Source organism: Oncorhynchus mykiss, chromosome 3 (assembly GCF_057628025.1).
Source record: "Oncorhynchus mykiss isolate SJ-2025 chromosome 3, ASM5762802v1, whole genome shotgun sequence".
In the NCBI taxonomy this organism is placed as follows: domain Eukaryota; kingdom Metazoa; phylum Chordata; class Actinopteri; order Salmoniformes; family Salmonidae; genus Oncorhynchus; species Oncorhynchus mykiss.
The window spans coordinates 79,231,049-79,248,060 of NC_143024.1; the positions used below are offsets into that span (position 1 = coordinate 79,231,049).

Below are 17,012 nucleotides of genomic sequence, written 5' to 3' on the forward strand. Positions count from 1 at the left end.
TGGTTAGGGACCCATCATACTACCACCACCACCTGTGGTTAGGGACCCATCATACTACCACCACCTGTTGTTAGGGACCCATCATACTACTACCACCACCTGTGGTTAGGGACCCATCATACTACCACCACCACCTGTTGTTAGGGACCCATCATACTACCACCACCTGTTGTTAGGGACCCATCATACTACCACCAACACCTGCGGTTAGGGACCCATCATACTACCACCACCACCTGTTGTTAGGGACCCATCATACTACCACCACCACCTGTGGTTAGGGACCCATCATACTACTACCACCACCTGTGGTTAGGGACCCATCATACTACTACCACCACCTGTTGTTAGGGACCCATCATACTACCACCACCACCTGCGGTTAGGGACCCATCATACTACCACCACCACCTGTTGTTAGGGACCCATCATACTACCACCACCACCACCTGTGGTTAGGGACCCATTATACTACCACCACCACCACCTGTGGTTAGGGACCCATCATACTACTACCACCACCACCTGTGGTTAGGGACCCATCATACTACTACCACCACCACCTGCGGTTAGGGACCCATCATACTACTACCACCACCTGTTGTTAGGGACCCATCATACTACCACCACCACCTGTTGTTAGGGACCCATCATACTACCACCACCACCTGTTGTTAGGGACCCATCATACTACCACCACCACCTGTTGTTAGGGACCCATCATACTACTACCACCACCACCTGTGGTTAGGGACCCATCATACTACTACCACCACCTGTTGTTAGGGACCCATCATACTACCACCACCACCTGTTGTTAGGGACCCATCATACTACCACCACCACCTGTTGTTAGGGACCCATCATACTACCACCACCACCTGTTGTTAGGGACCCATCATACTACCACCACCACCTGTTGTTAGGGACCCATCATACTACTACCACCACCACCTGTTGTTAGGGACCCATCATACTACTACCACCACCACCTGCGGTTAGGGACCCATCATACTACCACCACCACCTGTTGTTAGGGACCCATCATACTACCACCACCACCTGTTGTTAGGGACCCATCATACTACTACCACCACCACCTGTTGTTAGGGACCCATCATACTGCTACCACCACCTGTGGTTAGGGACCCATCATACTACCACCACCACCTGTTGTTAGGGACCCATCATACTACTACCACCACCACCTGCGGTTAGGGACCCATCATACTACCACCACCACCTGTTGTTAGGGACCCATCATACTACCACCACCTGTTGTTAGGGACCCATCATACTACTACCACCACCACCTGTTGTTAGGGACCCATCATACTACTACCACCACCACCTGTTGTTAGGGACCCATCATACTACTACCACCACCTGTGGTTAGGGACCCATCATACTACTACCACCACCACCTGTGGTTAGGGACCCATCATACTACTACCACCACCTGTGGTTAGGGACCCATCATACTACTACTACCACCACCTGTGGTTAGGGACCCATCATACTACCACCACCTGTTGTTAGGGACCCATCATACTACTACCACCACCACCTGTTGTTAGGGACCCATCATACTACTACCACCACCTGTGGTTAGGGACCCATCATACTACTACCACCACCACCTGTTGTTAGGGACCCATCATACTACCACCACCACCTGCGGTTAGGGACCCATCATACTACTACCACCACCACCTGTTGTTAGGGACCCATCATACTACCACCACCTGTTGTTAGGGACCCATCATACTACTACCACCACCACCTGTTGTTAGGGACCCATCATACTACCACCACCTGTGGTTAGGGACCCATCATACTACCACCACCACCACCTGTTGTTAGGGACCCATCATACTACCACCACCTGTGGTTAGGGACCCATCATACTACTACCACCACCACCTGTGGTTAGGGACCCATCATACTACCACCACCTGCGGTTAGGGACCCATCATACTACTACTGCTACCACGGTAAGGGACCCATCATACTACTACTGCTACCACGGTAAGGGACCCATCATACTACTACTGCTACCACGGTATAACTATAACTACTAAGCCCAGGGGTTAGGGACCCATCATACTACTCCCAGGGGTTAGGGACCCATCATCATTTTAATTAATTTTTTTACCTTTTTTTAACTTGGCAATTCAGTTATGAACAAATTCTTATTTTCAATGACAGCCTAGGAATAGTGGGTTAACTGCCTTTTTCAGGGACTGAACGACAGATTTTTAACTTGTCAGCCCGGGGATTTGATCTTGCACCCTTTCGGTTACTAGTCCAACGCTCTAACCACTATGCTACCTGCCGCCCCATCATACTACTCCCCAAGGTTAGGCACCCATCATACTACCACTTCTTGGGGTTAGGGACCCATTTTACTACTACTCCCAGCGGTAAGGGACACATCATACTACTGCCAGCGTTAAACAACTATGAACTTTCATTGGATGCTGTTTTTAAATTCAAGCACACAAGCTAGGCATGAACATGAGTCTTTACATGGAGAAAGCAGGTCTCAACTGCTTTGAGACAAAGTAACCATCCTTTGGAGACGAGACTGTCCAGATATACAGATTGAGTGGAATGGCTCTAGCATGACACCATAATTGACTTCCTGTAATTTATACATGTTGTTCTACAAATTAAAAGAAGAAAGTGGAGTTTGATTGGACACACCCTAAGAAAACCGGCCACCAATATCAATCGGCGGTCCTTGAAAAGGAACCAACAGGAGGAAAAGAAAGAGGTTGACCCAGAAACACTTGGAGGTGATACTTCAGCCAGAGGAAAAGCCTGCCACCTAGAAAAGCCTGCCACCCAGAAAAGCCTGCCACCTAGAAAAACCTGCCACCTAGAAAAACCTGCCTCTTAGAAAAGCCTGCCACCTAAAAAAACCTGCCACCCAGAAAAACCTGCCACCCAGAAAAAGTTCTCCCACTTAAAAAGATGAGAGAGGCCTGTCATTTTCATCATACACTTAAACTATGATAGACAAAATGAGAAAAAAAATCTAGAAAATCACATTGTAGGATTTTGTTATGAATTTATTTGCAAATTATGGTCGAAAATAAGTATTTCTCTCAATACTTTGTTATATACCCTTTGTTGGCAATGACAGAGGTCAAACGTTTTCTGTAAGTCTTCACAAGGTTTTCACACACTGTTGCTGGTATTTTGGCCCATTCTTCCATGCAGATCTCCTCTAGAGCAGTGATGTTTTGGGGCTGTTGCTGGGCAACATGGACTTTCAACTCCCTCCAAAGATTTTCTATGGGGTTGAGATCTGGAGACTGGCTAGGCCACTTCAGGACCTTGAAATGCTTCTTACGAAGCCACTCCTTCGTTGCCCGGGCGGTGTGTTTGGGATCATGATCATGCTGAAAGACCCAGCCACGTTTAATCTTCAATGCCCTTGCTGATGGAAGGAGGTTTTCACTCAAAATCTCACGATACATGGCCCCAGTCATTCTTTCCTTTACACGGATCAGTCGTCCTGGTCCCTTCGCAGAAAAACAGCCCCAAAGCATGATGTTTCCACTCCCATGCTTCACAGTAGGTATGGTGTTCTTTGGATGCAACTCAGCATTCTTTGTCCTACAAACATGACGAGTTGAGTTTTTACCAAAAAGTTATATTTTGGTTTCATCTGACCATATGACATTCTCCCAATCTTCTTCTGGATCATCCAAATGCTCTCTAGCAAACTTCAGACGGGCCTGGACATGTACTGGCTTAAGCAGGGGGACACATCTGGCACTGCAGGATTTGAGTCCCTGGCGGCGTAGTGTGTTACTGATGGTAGGCTTTGTTACTTTGGTCCCAACTCTCTGCAGGTCATTCACTAGGTCCCCCCGTGTGGTTCTGGGATTTTTGCTCACCGTTCTTGTGATCATTTTGACCCCACGGGGTGAGATCTTGCGTGGAGCCCCAGATCGAGGGAGATTATCAGTGGTCTTGTATGTCTTCCATTTCCTAATAATTGCTCCCACAGTTGATTTCTTCAAACCAAGCTGCTTACCTATTGCAGATTCAGTCTTCCCAGCCTGGTGCAGGTCTACAATTTTGTTTCTGGTGTCCTTTAACAGCTCTTTGGTCTTAGCCATAGTGGAGTTTGGAGTGTGACTGTTTGAGGTTGTGGACATGTGTCTTTTATACCGATAACAAGTTCAAACAGGTGCCATTAATACAGGTAACGAGTGGAGGACAGAGGAGCCTGTTAAAGAAGAAGTTACAGGTCTGTGAGAGCCAGAAATCTTGCTTGTTTGTAGGTGACCAAATACTTATTTTCGACCATAATTTGCAAATAAATTCATAAAAAATCCTACAATGTTATTTTCTGGATTTTTTTTCTCGCATTTTGTCTGTCATAGTTGAAGTGTACCTATGATGAAAATGACAGGCCTCTCATCTTTTTAAGTGGGAGAACTTGCACAATTGGTGGCTGACTAAATACTTTTTTGCCACACTTTATGTAAACTTCCGACTTCAACTGTATATGTGAGGGGACAACTTACAAATCTGAATAGCAATAATAAGGCAGAAAGGTGCGAAGGCACTGCCCCTCGCAGCATCATAACACTAGACCGGTGTCCAGTGGGAAATTAAGAGCCGTAAGAGCCTTAATTACCACTAGAACAGATCCCATCGTCTTTCCAACCACAGTTGAATGTTCACAAGTACAGTTAGGGCATAATCTTACAGAGCAGTGATGTATAGTTTGTCTCCATCACTTTATTGCATGCTGCATGTCATGCCTTGGATGAAGATGATGATGTTGATTATGTTTATACAGTCAGGTGCAGGGTTGAGGGCTTGGGTGGTTCACTCTGGCCTTACATCAAACAGTCAGTATGGATAATGACTTACCTAAACTACATACAACTGGAAGCATGTTACTCATTTGATTGTAAAGCCCATCATCCTTATAAGAAAGGGACTGCTCTACATTCAATAATATAACATTAAACCAATTACTGCCACTCCTGCCATTCCAGCCTACAACACGTTATGCATTCACATGAAAAAACTTAGATGACAACATTGTGGGTGCATTTCTAAACATGTTTATATTTATAGCATGTTACAGAAGAATGCCTGGACGTTTTGTCCTCTGATCGCATTTCTCGGTCTGAATGCAAAAGAAGATTAATCTAAGAATTTGCCTATGAATATGAATTCCCTACAGAGGCATTGGTTGATATAAGATAAGTAGCGGAATTGATTATTGTATCAATTCTATTTCTCAGTAATCAATTTGACGGTGGGCACTAAGTGAGGCAATACTGACGTCAACAACCTATCTTGATGCATGAAAAACACTCCCTGACTGGCAGTTCGAATGGCCAATCGCATTGTCTATGGTCGGGGCTCTTTAAAGTGTCTACTAATAGGCATTGACTAAAGGAGGGGGAAGATCCTGTGAGGGTTAGAAGGATGTTAGGTTGTCATGTAGTAACCAACAGAAGGTTATGAGTAAAAAAAATAAAAAAGGATTATTTGATCATCTGACTTGTTTTGCGTAAAGGGAAGAGATATGGAATGAGTCGGAGAGCACATACGGTTGTCTTGTGTTGATTTTAGAGACATTATTTTGACATTTTTAATATTTGTGGTGATCGGCGAAACACCTCGATTCAGGAATTGGTCGTCCAACTCGCGATGCTGGACAGATCGCTGCATCATCATGTTGCTTCCGAGTTAGCGAAACAAATCACAAGTTACACCAGGGGAATAGTGAGTCGTCGTCATTTAGCTACCCGACAATTGCAATTGTGAACAGAAAAGGATGGATACATCTGTTGATTTGGCTTGTTGGCACTTCGATGATACATTGTCGCGCCCAGTGATGTGAAATAAGAAGATAAATAGCTGGTGACATTGTATCACTTGTTTATGCCTGGGGTTGATGCGATATTTCTCATTTGTTATTGGGTGGGCGCGATTGTAATTAGCCAACATCTTCATTATGGGCATTTGGGATAATGAAGAATCAAAATGCATTTTCTTTCAAATAAACTTTGCCACTGAAATATAGTCTATCCAGACCTACATTATAAAAATCTGGAATATAGTATTTACTTTTTTATTGGCTCCATCATCATCAAATAATATATTGGATTTATCAAGGAAGTGCACGTTTAGTCTCTGTTGGATTACCCCGGTTTGTGAAGGATATCCACTTTGACTCTGGATGAGACTGCTCTGTTCGGGTTATGATCATGACCCAGGAATGTATGGATGATCGCCAAAGAGATGCTGACTTCATGGAAATATGCTGGTGACATTTCTCCTATTCAAACAAATCAGCTACATAGTTATTGTGCTGCAGACTGTTATTGGATACTTTTTTGATTATAGTGGCTAAGCGTGCCACATTGTCTCAGTAAATGTTTTTAACCACGATGGAATGCAACATAAATAGATTCTCCAAATAGGTTGCCAATATGTTAATTTGAAAGTTTCATAGGATGAAATAGACCTATGTTTTCCTGGCCCGTCTTTAATCTTTTGTTACTGTCCACTGCTGTCACCGCATCCACGTGGAGTTGACAACACCTGACACTTGACAACTTTTGGGTCGAGGAAACTTGCAACCGTGACGCACAGACGGCTCCCTCTGCCGTAATCCCCAGAACGGTGCAAGGGGACATAGCTTTTGTTTTTGCTTTCGGACGGCGGAGAGGAAGAGGGATAGACACAATAAGGAAAAAGTAGTTTACAGCAGATACAAAAAAGAAGTCCGGCTAAAATGGCCGGCGAATGCAACTATAAAACACAATACGAGAATGATGACACATTTTCTCCATCCAAATTACCCGACCGAGTGCGGATGCTCGCGGGGGAGCCCGACGCCGCCCGTGCTCCGACGGGGCGTAAATCCTTGGGTTGCTCGCCAAACTTCGAATTGATTGACGGACTGCTGTACCGTAAGAAGTTGGAGAGAGGCTTCATCCATTACCGGGAGGTGCTTGACGAGGACCGACGGTTCGGGGCAATCGCCACTTTCCACCGGCGACGGCCAGGCACGCGCCACCACTCCCTGGAGGACACGTACAGATCTGTGGCCGAGAACTACTGGTGGGAGGGTGAGTGTGGACTCGTGGGATGGTTCGTTATTATCGATCTTCGGTGGCATTGATACACAGGACAATGATAAAAACCACTTGGGATGTTCCCCAAACTGGCCCATAGACCAAAATATGTCAGTATAATGTTATTGTGAGGCTTGGTATAGGCTGTAATTTAAACACATCTAACGCTCTCTCTCTATTGTGGCTGACTTCCCCTATGTTGCTTCTCTATAATCTAGTGTAAACAATGCATTTCTCTATTCTCATCACAAGTGCAGGCTTTAGACAGAGGTGTTATTATAATGGCCATTTGTCATTTACATTTTGAGTCATTTAGCAGATGCTCTTATCCAGGGCAATTTTCAGGCGCAATTAGGAGTAAGTGCCTTGCTCAAGGCCATGTCAACAGATTTTTCCCCAACTATTCTGCTTGGAGATTCAAATCAGTGACCTTTTGGTTACTGGCCCAACACTCTTAACCCCCAAGGCTACTTTTAGTCAGAAAGATCATGTTGAACTACATTGAAGAATGACTGGTCTTGTTTTGCTGTTCAAAAACATTAGGACCCTTTTGGTGGTCAAACACTGCTTGTGTAATATGGTTTGTTTTGTGAATAAAATATTGGATATGATGATCATTGAAATAACATACATTATTGATTCATCCTCAGGGATGTATTTTCAGATCCGAGACTTTGTCCTGGGATGTTCAGAGTGCCTTGAGCAGAGGAACAAGAGACTTGAGGTAAGAGATGGAATAGTAGAACATCAGGTGATCATCAGTAGAGTATGTGAGCGGAGCTGGAGCGGAGCCTGCTCAATTTGACTGGAGCGTGGAGCGAGATTCCCAAAGGCTGGAGCGTCGCTGTTACAATTTCGCTCCAGTAGCGCTCACTTCATGAGCTCAGGGCATGCCTGGCCCAGCATGCATTTGTAATCTACTTGTGTGCTGCTTTAGCTACTGTCGTGGAGTTGGCTAAATATTTTCATAAAGAAACTGATAAAATGCACAGGTGCCAAATCAAGGTAACAAAGGTGAGAACCAAGAGCAATTTTTCTATTTAATTCTAAGTAAGTCACAGCCTATATGAGCAATTTACAGACTATAATGATTTAATACAATGTTGTTTAAATGCTGAGCGCTTTATGTAGCTACCAGCCTAGTGTCTCACTCATAAATGCTTCACAAGGTATTTCATTGTAGGCTATATCATTGAAATAATATAGCCTAAATAATTCATTTACGTTCCTTCTTAGGCTCCCTGTCTGGCTCCTGACCTATTTAGAGTGTTTATATGCTGTTTAATACAACATGTAGCCTATTTGAAATTATGAGCGCTTCTTACATTCACCTTTTCATGTTTATTAAAATTATTTTCATTGAAATCATATGGTTTGGTTTCAATACCAAATGGTAGGTCCAGGTAGTCACAGAAATAGATGGGTGTTGGTTACATTGTGATTTGAATGAATGGAGTGAATTCGGAGGGGCAGTTCTTTTTCCTGTGAGCGAGGAGCGGTTGGAAAGGATGTGGAGTGCTGGAGCGATGAGCGGAATTTCCGACTCTTCAACTCCACTCACATTCTCTGGACAGCACTGATACTGAATTGTGATGTTCTCTCACTCACATGTTCAATAATTTCATACTTCTGTCTCTCATGTTCTCTTTTCTTCAATCGCGTTCTCACAATTATTGGTGTCTCTTTTCCTCCTCTCGCTCATGCTAACTCTCTCCAACAGAAGGGTGTGGGCGAGAGCCGTCTCTCTCAGACAATGATGTCACACAGCCGTGACGTGTTGAATAAGCTGAGGAGCCAGCGGGAGGCAGGACTGTTCTGTGACATCACTCTGAGGACAGACGGACGCTCTTACTCTGCCCACAAGGCAGTGCTGGTGGCAGTGAGCGAGTACTTCCAGGAAGTATTCACTGAGATGGACTCCGCCCCTAGCGCCAGGTCTGACATCGATCTCACAGGTATGAAACGGTCACACACATTCTCTGAACGGGGTTGTTTCTTTATCCATCTGTTTCTTTATCTTCTATCTGCTCTGCTCTCTCATTTTGAAAATGCTCATGTTGTTTTGGCATGGACATGACGACTACTCCTCTGAAATGAACTCCACACCACACCAACTCCACATCGGCTAGGGCTGATGTTTGTGCCTATATTTATTCTCTCTTAATTGAATCTATCTTTCTCGCTCTCTCTCTTTCTTTCCCGCTCTCTTTCTCACTCTCTCAGATAAAAATTAAATCTCTCAACTTTTTAGCTTTCACTTCCTGTTTAATCACCTCCCTCTCCCTGCCCTGTAGGTTTCAGTGAGTCTAGCCTGGTGTCTCTGCTGGACTTCTCCTACTCCTCTACTCTGTGTGTGTCTGAGGAGGACCTGTCAGAGGTCAGCACTATGGCCCGTCATCTGGGCATGTGGCCTGCCGTGGAGGCCTGCGCGGCCCTCCAGAGGGAGCAGGCGGACCACACCTCCCGCTACCCCAACACGGAGCACTCTGCCCTGGGCTACCCATCGCAGTGCCCTGGGTCTCCCATGGAGCTCCGCCACCACCAGAAGGACAGGAAGAAGGGATTGGCTGGAGAGGGCAGGGAGAGGGTGGCTGGGGGAAGAGTGGTGAGGGGTTTGGGTGATGGCTTCAGACTGATTCTGGATCAGTCCGATGAGTCAGGGGAGGAGAGCCCCACCAGACGGTCGCCCCGTCGCCCCCTCAGACCCAGCGCCCACCCTCCAGGGCGGAACGGACTCCCCCTCAGCCCCATGCACAGGATGAAGCTCATGGACTTCAAATCCCCCTCCTGTAAAATAACCTCTTCCCCCCGAAAAAATGTCCCCTCCAACCCCCGCTCCCGAAATGTCCCCTCTTCCTCCTTGCCCCACACATGTACCCGTCTCCTTCGCTCCACTCCCGGGGCCGCCAAGGAGGTCCAGAGTATGCTGCCCAGGACAGAGAGCCCTCCTCAGGGCCGAAAGCCACCCCCAGTCCCCTGTCCTGCCTCCACCTCCTCCAGACAGAGGACTTGCTCTGAGGCCAACATAGTGAGGGTGGAGGAGGAAGATGAGAAAGATAATTTCAGAGCGCTGGAGAAGTACCGGCTGATGAGCGTGCTCGGGTTACAGAGGACGTCCCTCCTCCCCAGACCGGAGGATCTGATTGGCTGGAGGCAGAAGAAACGGCTCCGGAAGCTGAAAGTCAATAATTATTCGCTGACTAAGCGGAGGAAACCCCGCCCCCAGGGGTTGGGGGGTCTGCCGTTCGGGGGGCTGCCCCTGTCCCTCCCTCTCTGCACCCCTGCCAATGCCCACTTCTTGAACAGGATCATAAAGAAGGAGCCTGTGTATCCAATCAGCATGGAGGACAGGAGACTGAAGAGATCCAGACAGCCCCGTCCTTTTCCACCCAGCGACAGGAGCATGCGCAGTAAAGTGGCATTACCGGACCTGCTGCAGCCCGTGTCCAGGCCGGCCTACGGCGGCAGGGATCTCAGGCGTTCTGTCAGGGGTGAAGAAGTCAGCCATCCCCCTCCGCACCTCCCGCCCCGCTCTGGGAATGCCAGAGTTCCAAATCCCAAGAGGAACATCTCTGCTCTCAGGATCAAACCGGAACATGCCGACTACGCCATCTCAGCCCTGCAACTCCCCTCACATGGCCAACGCCCAAACACACACATCCCCCCTCCCAGGGCCCACCCCAGGAACAAGGGTACCATGGAGACTGTCAGGGTGCTCCGCTACAACAGCGGGTGTCTGTTGGCCAAAGCCAAGCCGGAGCGGAGTGGCATGAAAGAGACTGGGAGAGCCCAGCATAAGTCCAGAGAGAAGAGTATGAGGACAGGGTGCAACCAGGGAGCAAGGGGGGTCACGGAGAGAGGGCCTGGAGCTCTGAGCAGAAGGAAAAACAGCAGCATCCTCAGCCCTGACAATGTCCCTCCTCCCCTCCATAGCCATCCTCTGTACAGGGTCATCAAGGAGGAACCAGCAGACCCTCTACCCATGGTGGGGCCTTTCCCCGAGTCGCCCTCCCCAGAGCTGGGTAAGAGGCAGATCAAGCCCCCTGTCAAGCTTCTAGATCCAGGCTTCCTCTTCAGCTTCTGCCGGCCGCCTGGAGGGCCCATGGTGGGGGTGAAGAGGGAAGAGGAGAGTGTGGATATCTGCCTAACACGATCTGTCTCGAGGGGGGAGAGGTTAGGTCCCGGGGGGGGCCCGGACAGGGTCCTGAGGGCCAGAGGAGGTCCCCCCACTTTGCCCATGGTGAAAAAGGAGCGAGAGGAGAAGAGTGTGAACCAAAGTCAAACCAAGAGGCAGGGGCCACCAAGGGCTGTCAACATTCACCAACACAAGGCCCCCCACCTGGTTAGAGCCAAAGGGTCAAAGGGTGCACACAGAGCACGGGACAAACCAAAGGTACACACCAGGGATGCATAGTATAACTGTTCTTGCACATTCTCTCCTATTATTTGGGACGAGTTTCAAGTGGGCTGCTGCTGTTCTCAGTCCTCATCTTATTTCTGTCAACTTCACTAACAAGAAAACACAAGGTACTGTAGAAGAAAGAAATATCATAGGTCTACTGAAGGACTCACCTGGCCAATTCTCTGAAATCAGTTCAGATCAAGGGAAGGAGGCAAGGAAATGAAGCCAGTTTGAAACTATTGATATGCAGCCATGCTTTCCTCCACAGTTCTCCTGAGGATTTTAGGAGAGGAGTGGTAGAGGGGAGGTCAGGGGTGGGTGGAGTTAACAGTTATCTTTCCATAACACCATTTATCAGATTGAGGATTCAGTCAGGGGTCAAATGGCTGAACCAATCCTGGTCTGAGGGGAAATGGGGTCTAATCATCAGTCACACTGTTGGTTTTCTTTGGTAACTAACGGGAGCATTGCCTTCACACTGTTAAAAATGTTGACACTACTTTAATGCTCTCTTAGATTACGTTGGGAAATGTCGGATCTGGGCTAAGGATACATGCTTCCTACTTTTGGAGACTAAATTGAGTTGGATAACATTCCATATTGATTGCTCCGCCGACGCACACATATCTCATCAAGCTACAATATGTAATGACCTTGTACAGCAAAAAAAGAGCACAAAGACATCTAAAGAAGTCCATGTGTGTTCTGTTGTAAAATGTATTTTAATGTTCATTTTTTAAAGTTTCGTTATCTAACAGAATGGATTCTTCTCCCTCTCTCTCCACAGAAGCAAGCTAAGCCCCTCCACCTGCCTAGCCGAGGCCCCGCCCTGTTGGACTCGATCTGCCGTGCGCGGCTCAAGCAACTGCGGAGTCCTCGCAGTCAGGCCCCCAAGGCCAAGTCATCCCACGTCTGCCTGCAGTGCCGGGCCTCCTACAAGGACTGTACCAGCCTCCTCATGCACCGCATCAGGCACATCGAGGGCAAGCACTGGCCCTGCCCTGTATGTACTGCAACTGGAAACCAAACTACTACTGTCTTTCTCCTACCCCTCCCTACCCCCCTCACCCCTTTCCTACCCCCCCACCCATGCTTCTACCCCCACTCCTTCCCTAAACTCCTGCCCCTAGCCCCCTCATTCCTCACCTCTTTCCTATCTGCTGGTATTGAACCCCCCCCCCCCCCCCCCCCCTCTCTGCCTGGCCTGTAACTATGAACAGATATGGTATTGAACACCCCCCCCTGCCTGGCCTATAGCTATGAACTGATATGGTATTGAACACCCCCTCTCTGCCTGGCCTGTAGCTATGAACTGATATGGTATTGAACACCCCCCCCTGCCTGGCCTATAGCTATGAACTGATATGGTATTGAACACCCCCCCCTGCCTGGCCTGTAACTATGAACTGATATGGTATTGAACACCCCCCCCCCCCCTGCCTGGCCTGTAACTATGAACTGATATGGTATTGAACACCCCCCTGCCTGGCCTATAGCTATGAACTGATATGGTATTGAACAACCCTCCTCCCCGCCTGGCCTGTAACTATGAACTGATATGGTATTGAACACCCCCCCCTGCCTGGCCTGTAACTATGAACTGATATGGTATTGAACACCCCCCCCCCCCCCCCCCCCTGCCTGGCCTGTAACTATGAACTGATATGGTATTGAACACCCCCCTGCCTGGCCTATAGCTATGAACTGATATGGTATTGAACAACCCTCCTCCCCGCCTGGCCTGTAACTATGAACTGATATGGTATTGAACACCCCCCTGCCTGGCCTGTAGCTATGAACTGATATGGTATTGAACACCCCCCTGCCTGGCCTGTAGCTATGAACTGATATGGTATTGAACACCCCCCTCTCTGTGTTTTGTAGCTGTGCAGTAAGACGTTCTTCAGGATGAGGAATGTGAAGAACCACATTCGGACCCATGACCAAAGGCTGTATAAGTGTCGCAGCTGTATTGCTGCATCCTGAGAGCTGACTGGGGAGGGAGAGAGGTGAGTGTCCCTCTTAAGGGAAAGACAAACCATAACAAACGTCGGTCGTGCTCAGTACGCAGTGCTCAGTGCTCACCTGTTGGTGTCGACTCAACATGTAGAAAAGTCGGGAAATGAACACAAAATGGCAGCTGATGTTCTGAAGTCGGAGGTGACATGACGGCCACCCGCTGCTTTTAACTGTTCCACTGGGTGGTTGTTTTGTCCTTTAAGTGTACAGTATGTCAGCACTGCTCCTATCAGTGAAGTTAGCCTTTTATGATTGAATTCCTGTCCTTTGTGCGTTGTCGGACTAACTCTCCAGTTCCCTAACTGTCCTGTTTGTGTTTTTAGGGTTGAGGCTGTCTACATTGACTGCCGTGATGAAGAGAGTAGAGCACATTGTTGAACTGAAAGCTTGTACATGCAATGCGTCCATCACATCCAAGCACAAGGCTCCCAGGAAAGATGTAATTACTATGATTATTGTTATTTAAATAACCAAACCTAAATTCTTGTTTGCGTTTTCAGTAGCTACAGGGGTTTCAACTTGAACTTTACACTCAGGGGGTGGGGCAACTGTGGCGTCACTGTATTTAAATGGTTGACGACGTCACAGTTTATGTAAATGAGAAATGTGTAGAATGGAAATGACAGAAATATATTATGACAATGATAATTATTACCACTATTGTTATTTCTATCATTATTTTTCTATATATAGACTGAATCTTTGAGTGCACTTATACACGATATCACCAAAAGCATGTGGGCACCCCTTCAAATTAGTGGATTTGGCTATTTCAGCCACACCCATTGCTGACAGGTATATAAAATCGAGGACACAGCCATGCAATCTCAATAGAGCTCAGTGACTTTCAAATCAAATTTTATTGGTCACATACACATGGTTAGCAGATGTTATTGCAGGTGCAGTGAAATGCTTGTGCTTCTAGATCCAACAATGCAGCAATATCAACAAGTAATCTAACAATAAAAAAACTAAATATTGCATAGTTTCGTAAGCAAGGTGACCCCCTCTGTCGGCGCCATCTTGTTAAACGTGGCACCGTCATAGGATGCCATCTTTCCAACAAGTCAGTTTCTGCCCTGCTAGAGCTGCCCCAGTCAACTGTAAGTGCAGTTATTGTGAAGTGGAAACATCTAGGAGCAACAATGGCTCATCCGTGAAGTAGTAGGCCACACAAGCTCACAGAATGTGACCGCTGAAGCACGTAAAAATTGTATGTCCTCGGTTGCAACACTCCGTACCAAGTTCCAAACTGCCTCTGGAAGCAACGGCAACACAAGAACTGTCAGGAGCTTCAAGAAATGGGTCTCCATGGCCGAGCAGCCGCACGCACACAAGCCTAAGATCACCATATGCAATGCCAAGTGTCGTCTGGAGTGGTGTAAGGTTTGCCGACATTGGACATTGGAGCAGTGGAAACACGTTCTCTAGAGATTTTATTTTTATTTAACTAGGCAAGTCAGTTAAGAAAATATTCTTATTTACAATGACGGCCTAGGAACAGTGAGTTAACTGCCTCGTTCAGGGGCAGAACGACAAATATTTACCTTGTCAGTTCGGGGATTCGATCCAGCGACCTTTAGTTTACTGGCCCAGTGCTCTAACCACTAGGCTACCTGCTGCCCCGGATGGTGAGTCACTCTTCACCGACGGATCAATCTGGGTTTGGGGGATGCCAGAAGAACGCTTCCTGCCCGAATGCATAGTGCCAACTGTAAAGTTTGGTGGTGGAGGAATAATGGTCTGGTGCTGTTTGTCATGGTTCGGACTAGGCCCCTTAGTTCCAGTGAAGGGAATGTTACTACTGCATACAATGACATTCCAGACGATTCTGTGCTTCCAACTTTGTGGCAACAGTTTGGGGAAGGCCCTTTCCTGTTTCAGCATGACAATGCCCCCTTGCACAAAGCGAGGTCCTTACAGAAATGGTTTATTGAGATTGGTGTGGGAAAACTGGCCTGCACAGAGACCTGACCTCAACCCCATCGAACACCTTTGGAATGAATTAGAACACTGACTGCAAGCCAGGCCTAATCGCCCAACATCAGTGCCCGATCTCACTAATGCACTTGTGGCTGAATGGAAGCAAGTCCCTGCAGCAATGTTCCAACATCTAGTGGAAAGCCTTCCCAGAAGAGTGAAGGCTGTTATAGCAGCAAAAGGAGGACCAACTCCATATTAATGCCCACGATTTTGGAATGAGATGTTCGACGAGCAGGTGTCCACATACTTTTGGTCATGTAGTGTACCATAGCTTTGTTGTAAACCTAAGATTCAGTACATTGATGTAACGGAGGGGTAGCCGGAGAGTAGACGAGGCCCAGATTTGAAAACTTGAAAGTTCACAGGGGTGGAGATGTAGTGTCTGTTAAAAACGAGGAGGTATATTGGGTTTCTTCTACTGTCTTTGGTGTTTAGAGATGAGTTGACTGGTGTTTGTCTATGTATCGGTTCTCTAGTCTCACCTTCAGTTTGGGAAAGGGGGTTGGGAGGGGGGAATAGGCCCAATCACTAAAGGACCCCTACACCCTATGCACTTGTTGAGATCGGAGAGGATTTGATTGATAGAAGCAATATGGAGAAACTTCCCTGTAGCAGATAAAACGACAAGGTATTACCATATTGCTTACACCTGTCAAATCCACTCAGTTCTCCACAAGTGCATAGGGTCTAGGGATCTATTTGGGATTGGGCCCATGAGTTGGCTAGTTGGGGGTAAGGGTCTGTTTCCTCCCGTTGTCTTTTCCAATGCTGCCTATCTATCTATGAAAGGGAAAACTGTCAGGTCTAAATGTGAATCTCTAAAATGTGTAATCAACATTACTGTCTCAATACTGATTTTTTTTTAAACTAGGCTGTTTGGCCTTTTTTTATATATAAGAACCTCCTTCATACTCAATGCAATGCGTGCACATACTATGGAGACATTGAATATGTTCAGAATTTCATTTTAAAAGTCAGATAATTCAGACGCTCTCCGTTTGGTTATCTATAAAAAGAATGATATGAAATAAATTGTTGCCTTTAAAATGTTTGCCTTTCTTGTTTGAAATTCTAATAGTTTTCACATATTTGATTCTCTCTTCTTTGTATTATCTTGGAACTATACAGTCTAATTCTTGAGCAATGCATGTTTGATAAATGCATCAGCTTGGACATATATATTCAAAACCTTAGGCATTCACTACGATAAACATAGTATTGTGAGTGTTCTACTTATTTTAGGCACATCATACAGTATTTCCTCTGCTAATCCGAAGAGTTAGGAGGAGCGAAGAAAGGCTGGAATTCACCGGTGACGGTCGCTAATCCATTTACAGTGCCCACACAGCATATAGACAGCATCGGCTTCTCATTAAAACATAATGTCACAGACGTATTCAGATACTGTATGTAACCATGACTCATGTAACACCAAGGACATTACCAAACAGTACTTAATATACCACAAGATGGCAGCCAATACTAGG

The 17,012-nt window shown here is 46.8% G+C and overlaps 1 protein-coding gene across 1 annotated transcript; it reads left to right on the forward strand.

Annotated features, from left to right (window-relative positions):
* The first annotated feature begins 4,834 nt into the window (after nt 1-4,834).
* Nucleotides 4,835-16,572, forward strand: LOC110520449 (uncharacterized). Its single transcript, XM_021597775.3, has 7 exons — nt 4,835-7,115; nt 7,772-7,845; nt 8,842-9,076; nt 9,416-11,514; nt 12,311-12,526; nt 13,408-13,532; nt 13,866-16,572. The coding sequence occupies exons 1-6, from the start codon at nt 6,779-6,781 to the stop codon at nt 13,507-13,509; spliced, it is 3,063 nt and encodes a 1,020-aa protein (XP_021453450.3). The 5' UTR covers nt 4,835-6,778; the 3' UTR covers nt 13,510-13,532; nt 13,866-16,572.
* Nucleotides 16,573-17,012: the final 440 nt, after the last annotated feature.

Coding starts and splice junctions, on each gene's coding strand:
- LOC110520449 (XM_021597775.3), top strand. CDS start 6,779: ATGGCCGGCGAATGCAACTATAAAACACAATACGAGAATGATGACACA. Junction 7,116..7,771: donor CGAGAACTACTGGTGGGAGG/GTGAGTGTGGAC, acceptor ATTCATCCTCAG/GGATGTATTTTCAGATCCGA. Junction 9,077..9,415: donor GTCTGACATCGATCTCACAG/GTATGAAACGGT, acceptor CCTGCCCTGTAG/GTTTCAGTGAGTCTAGCCTG.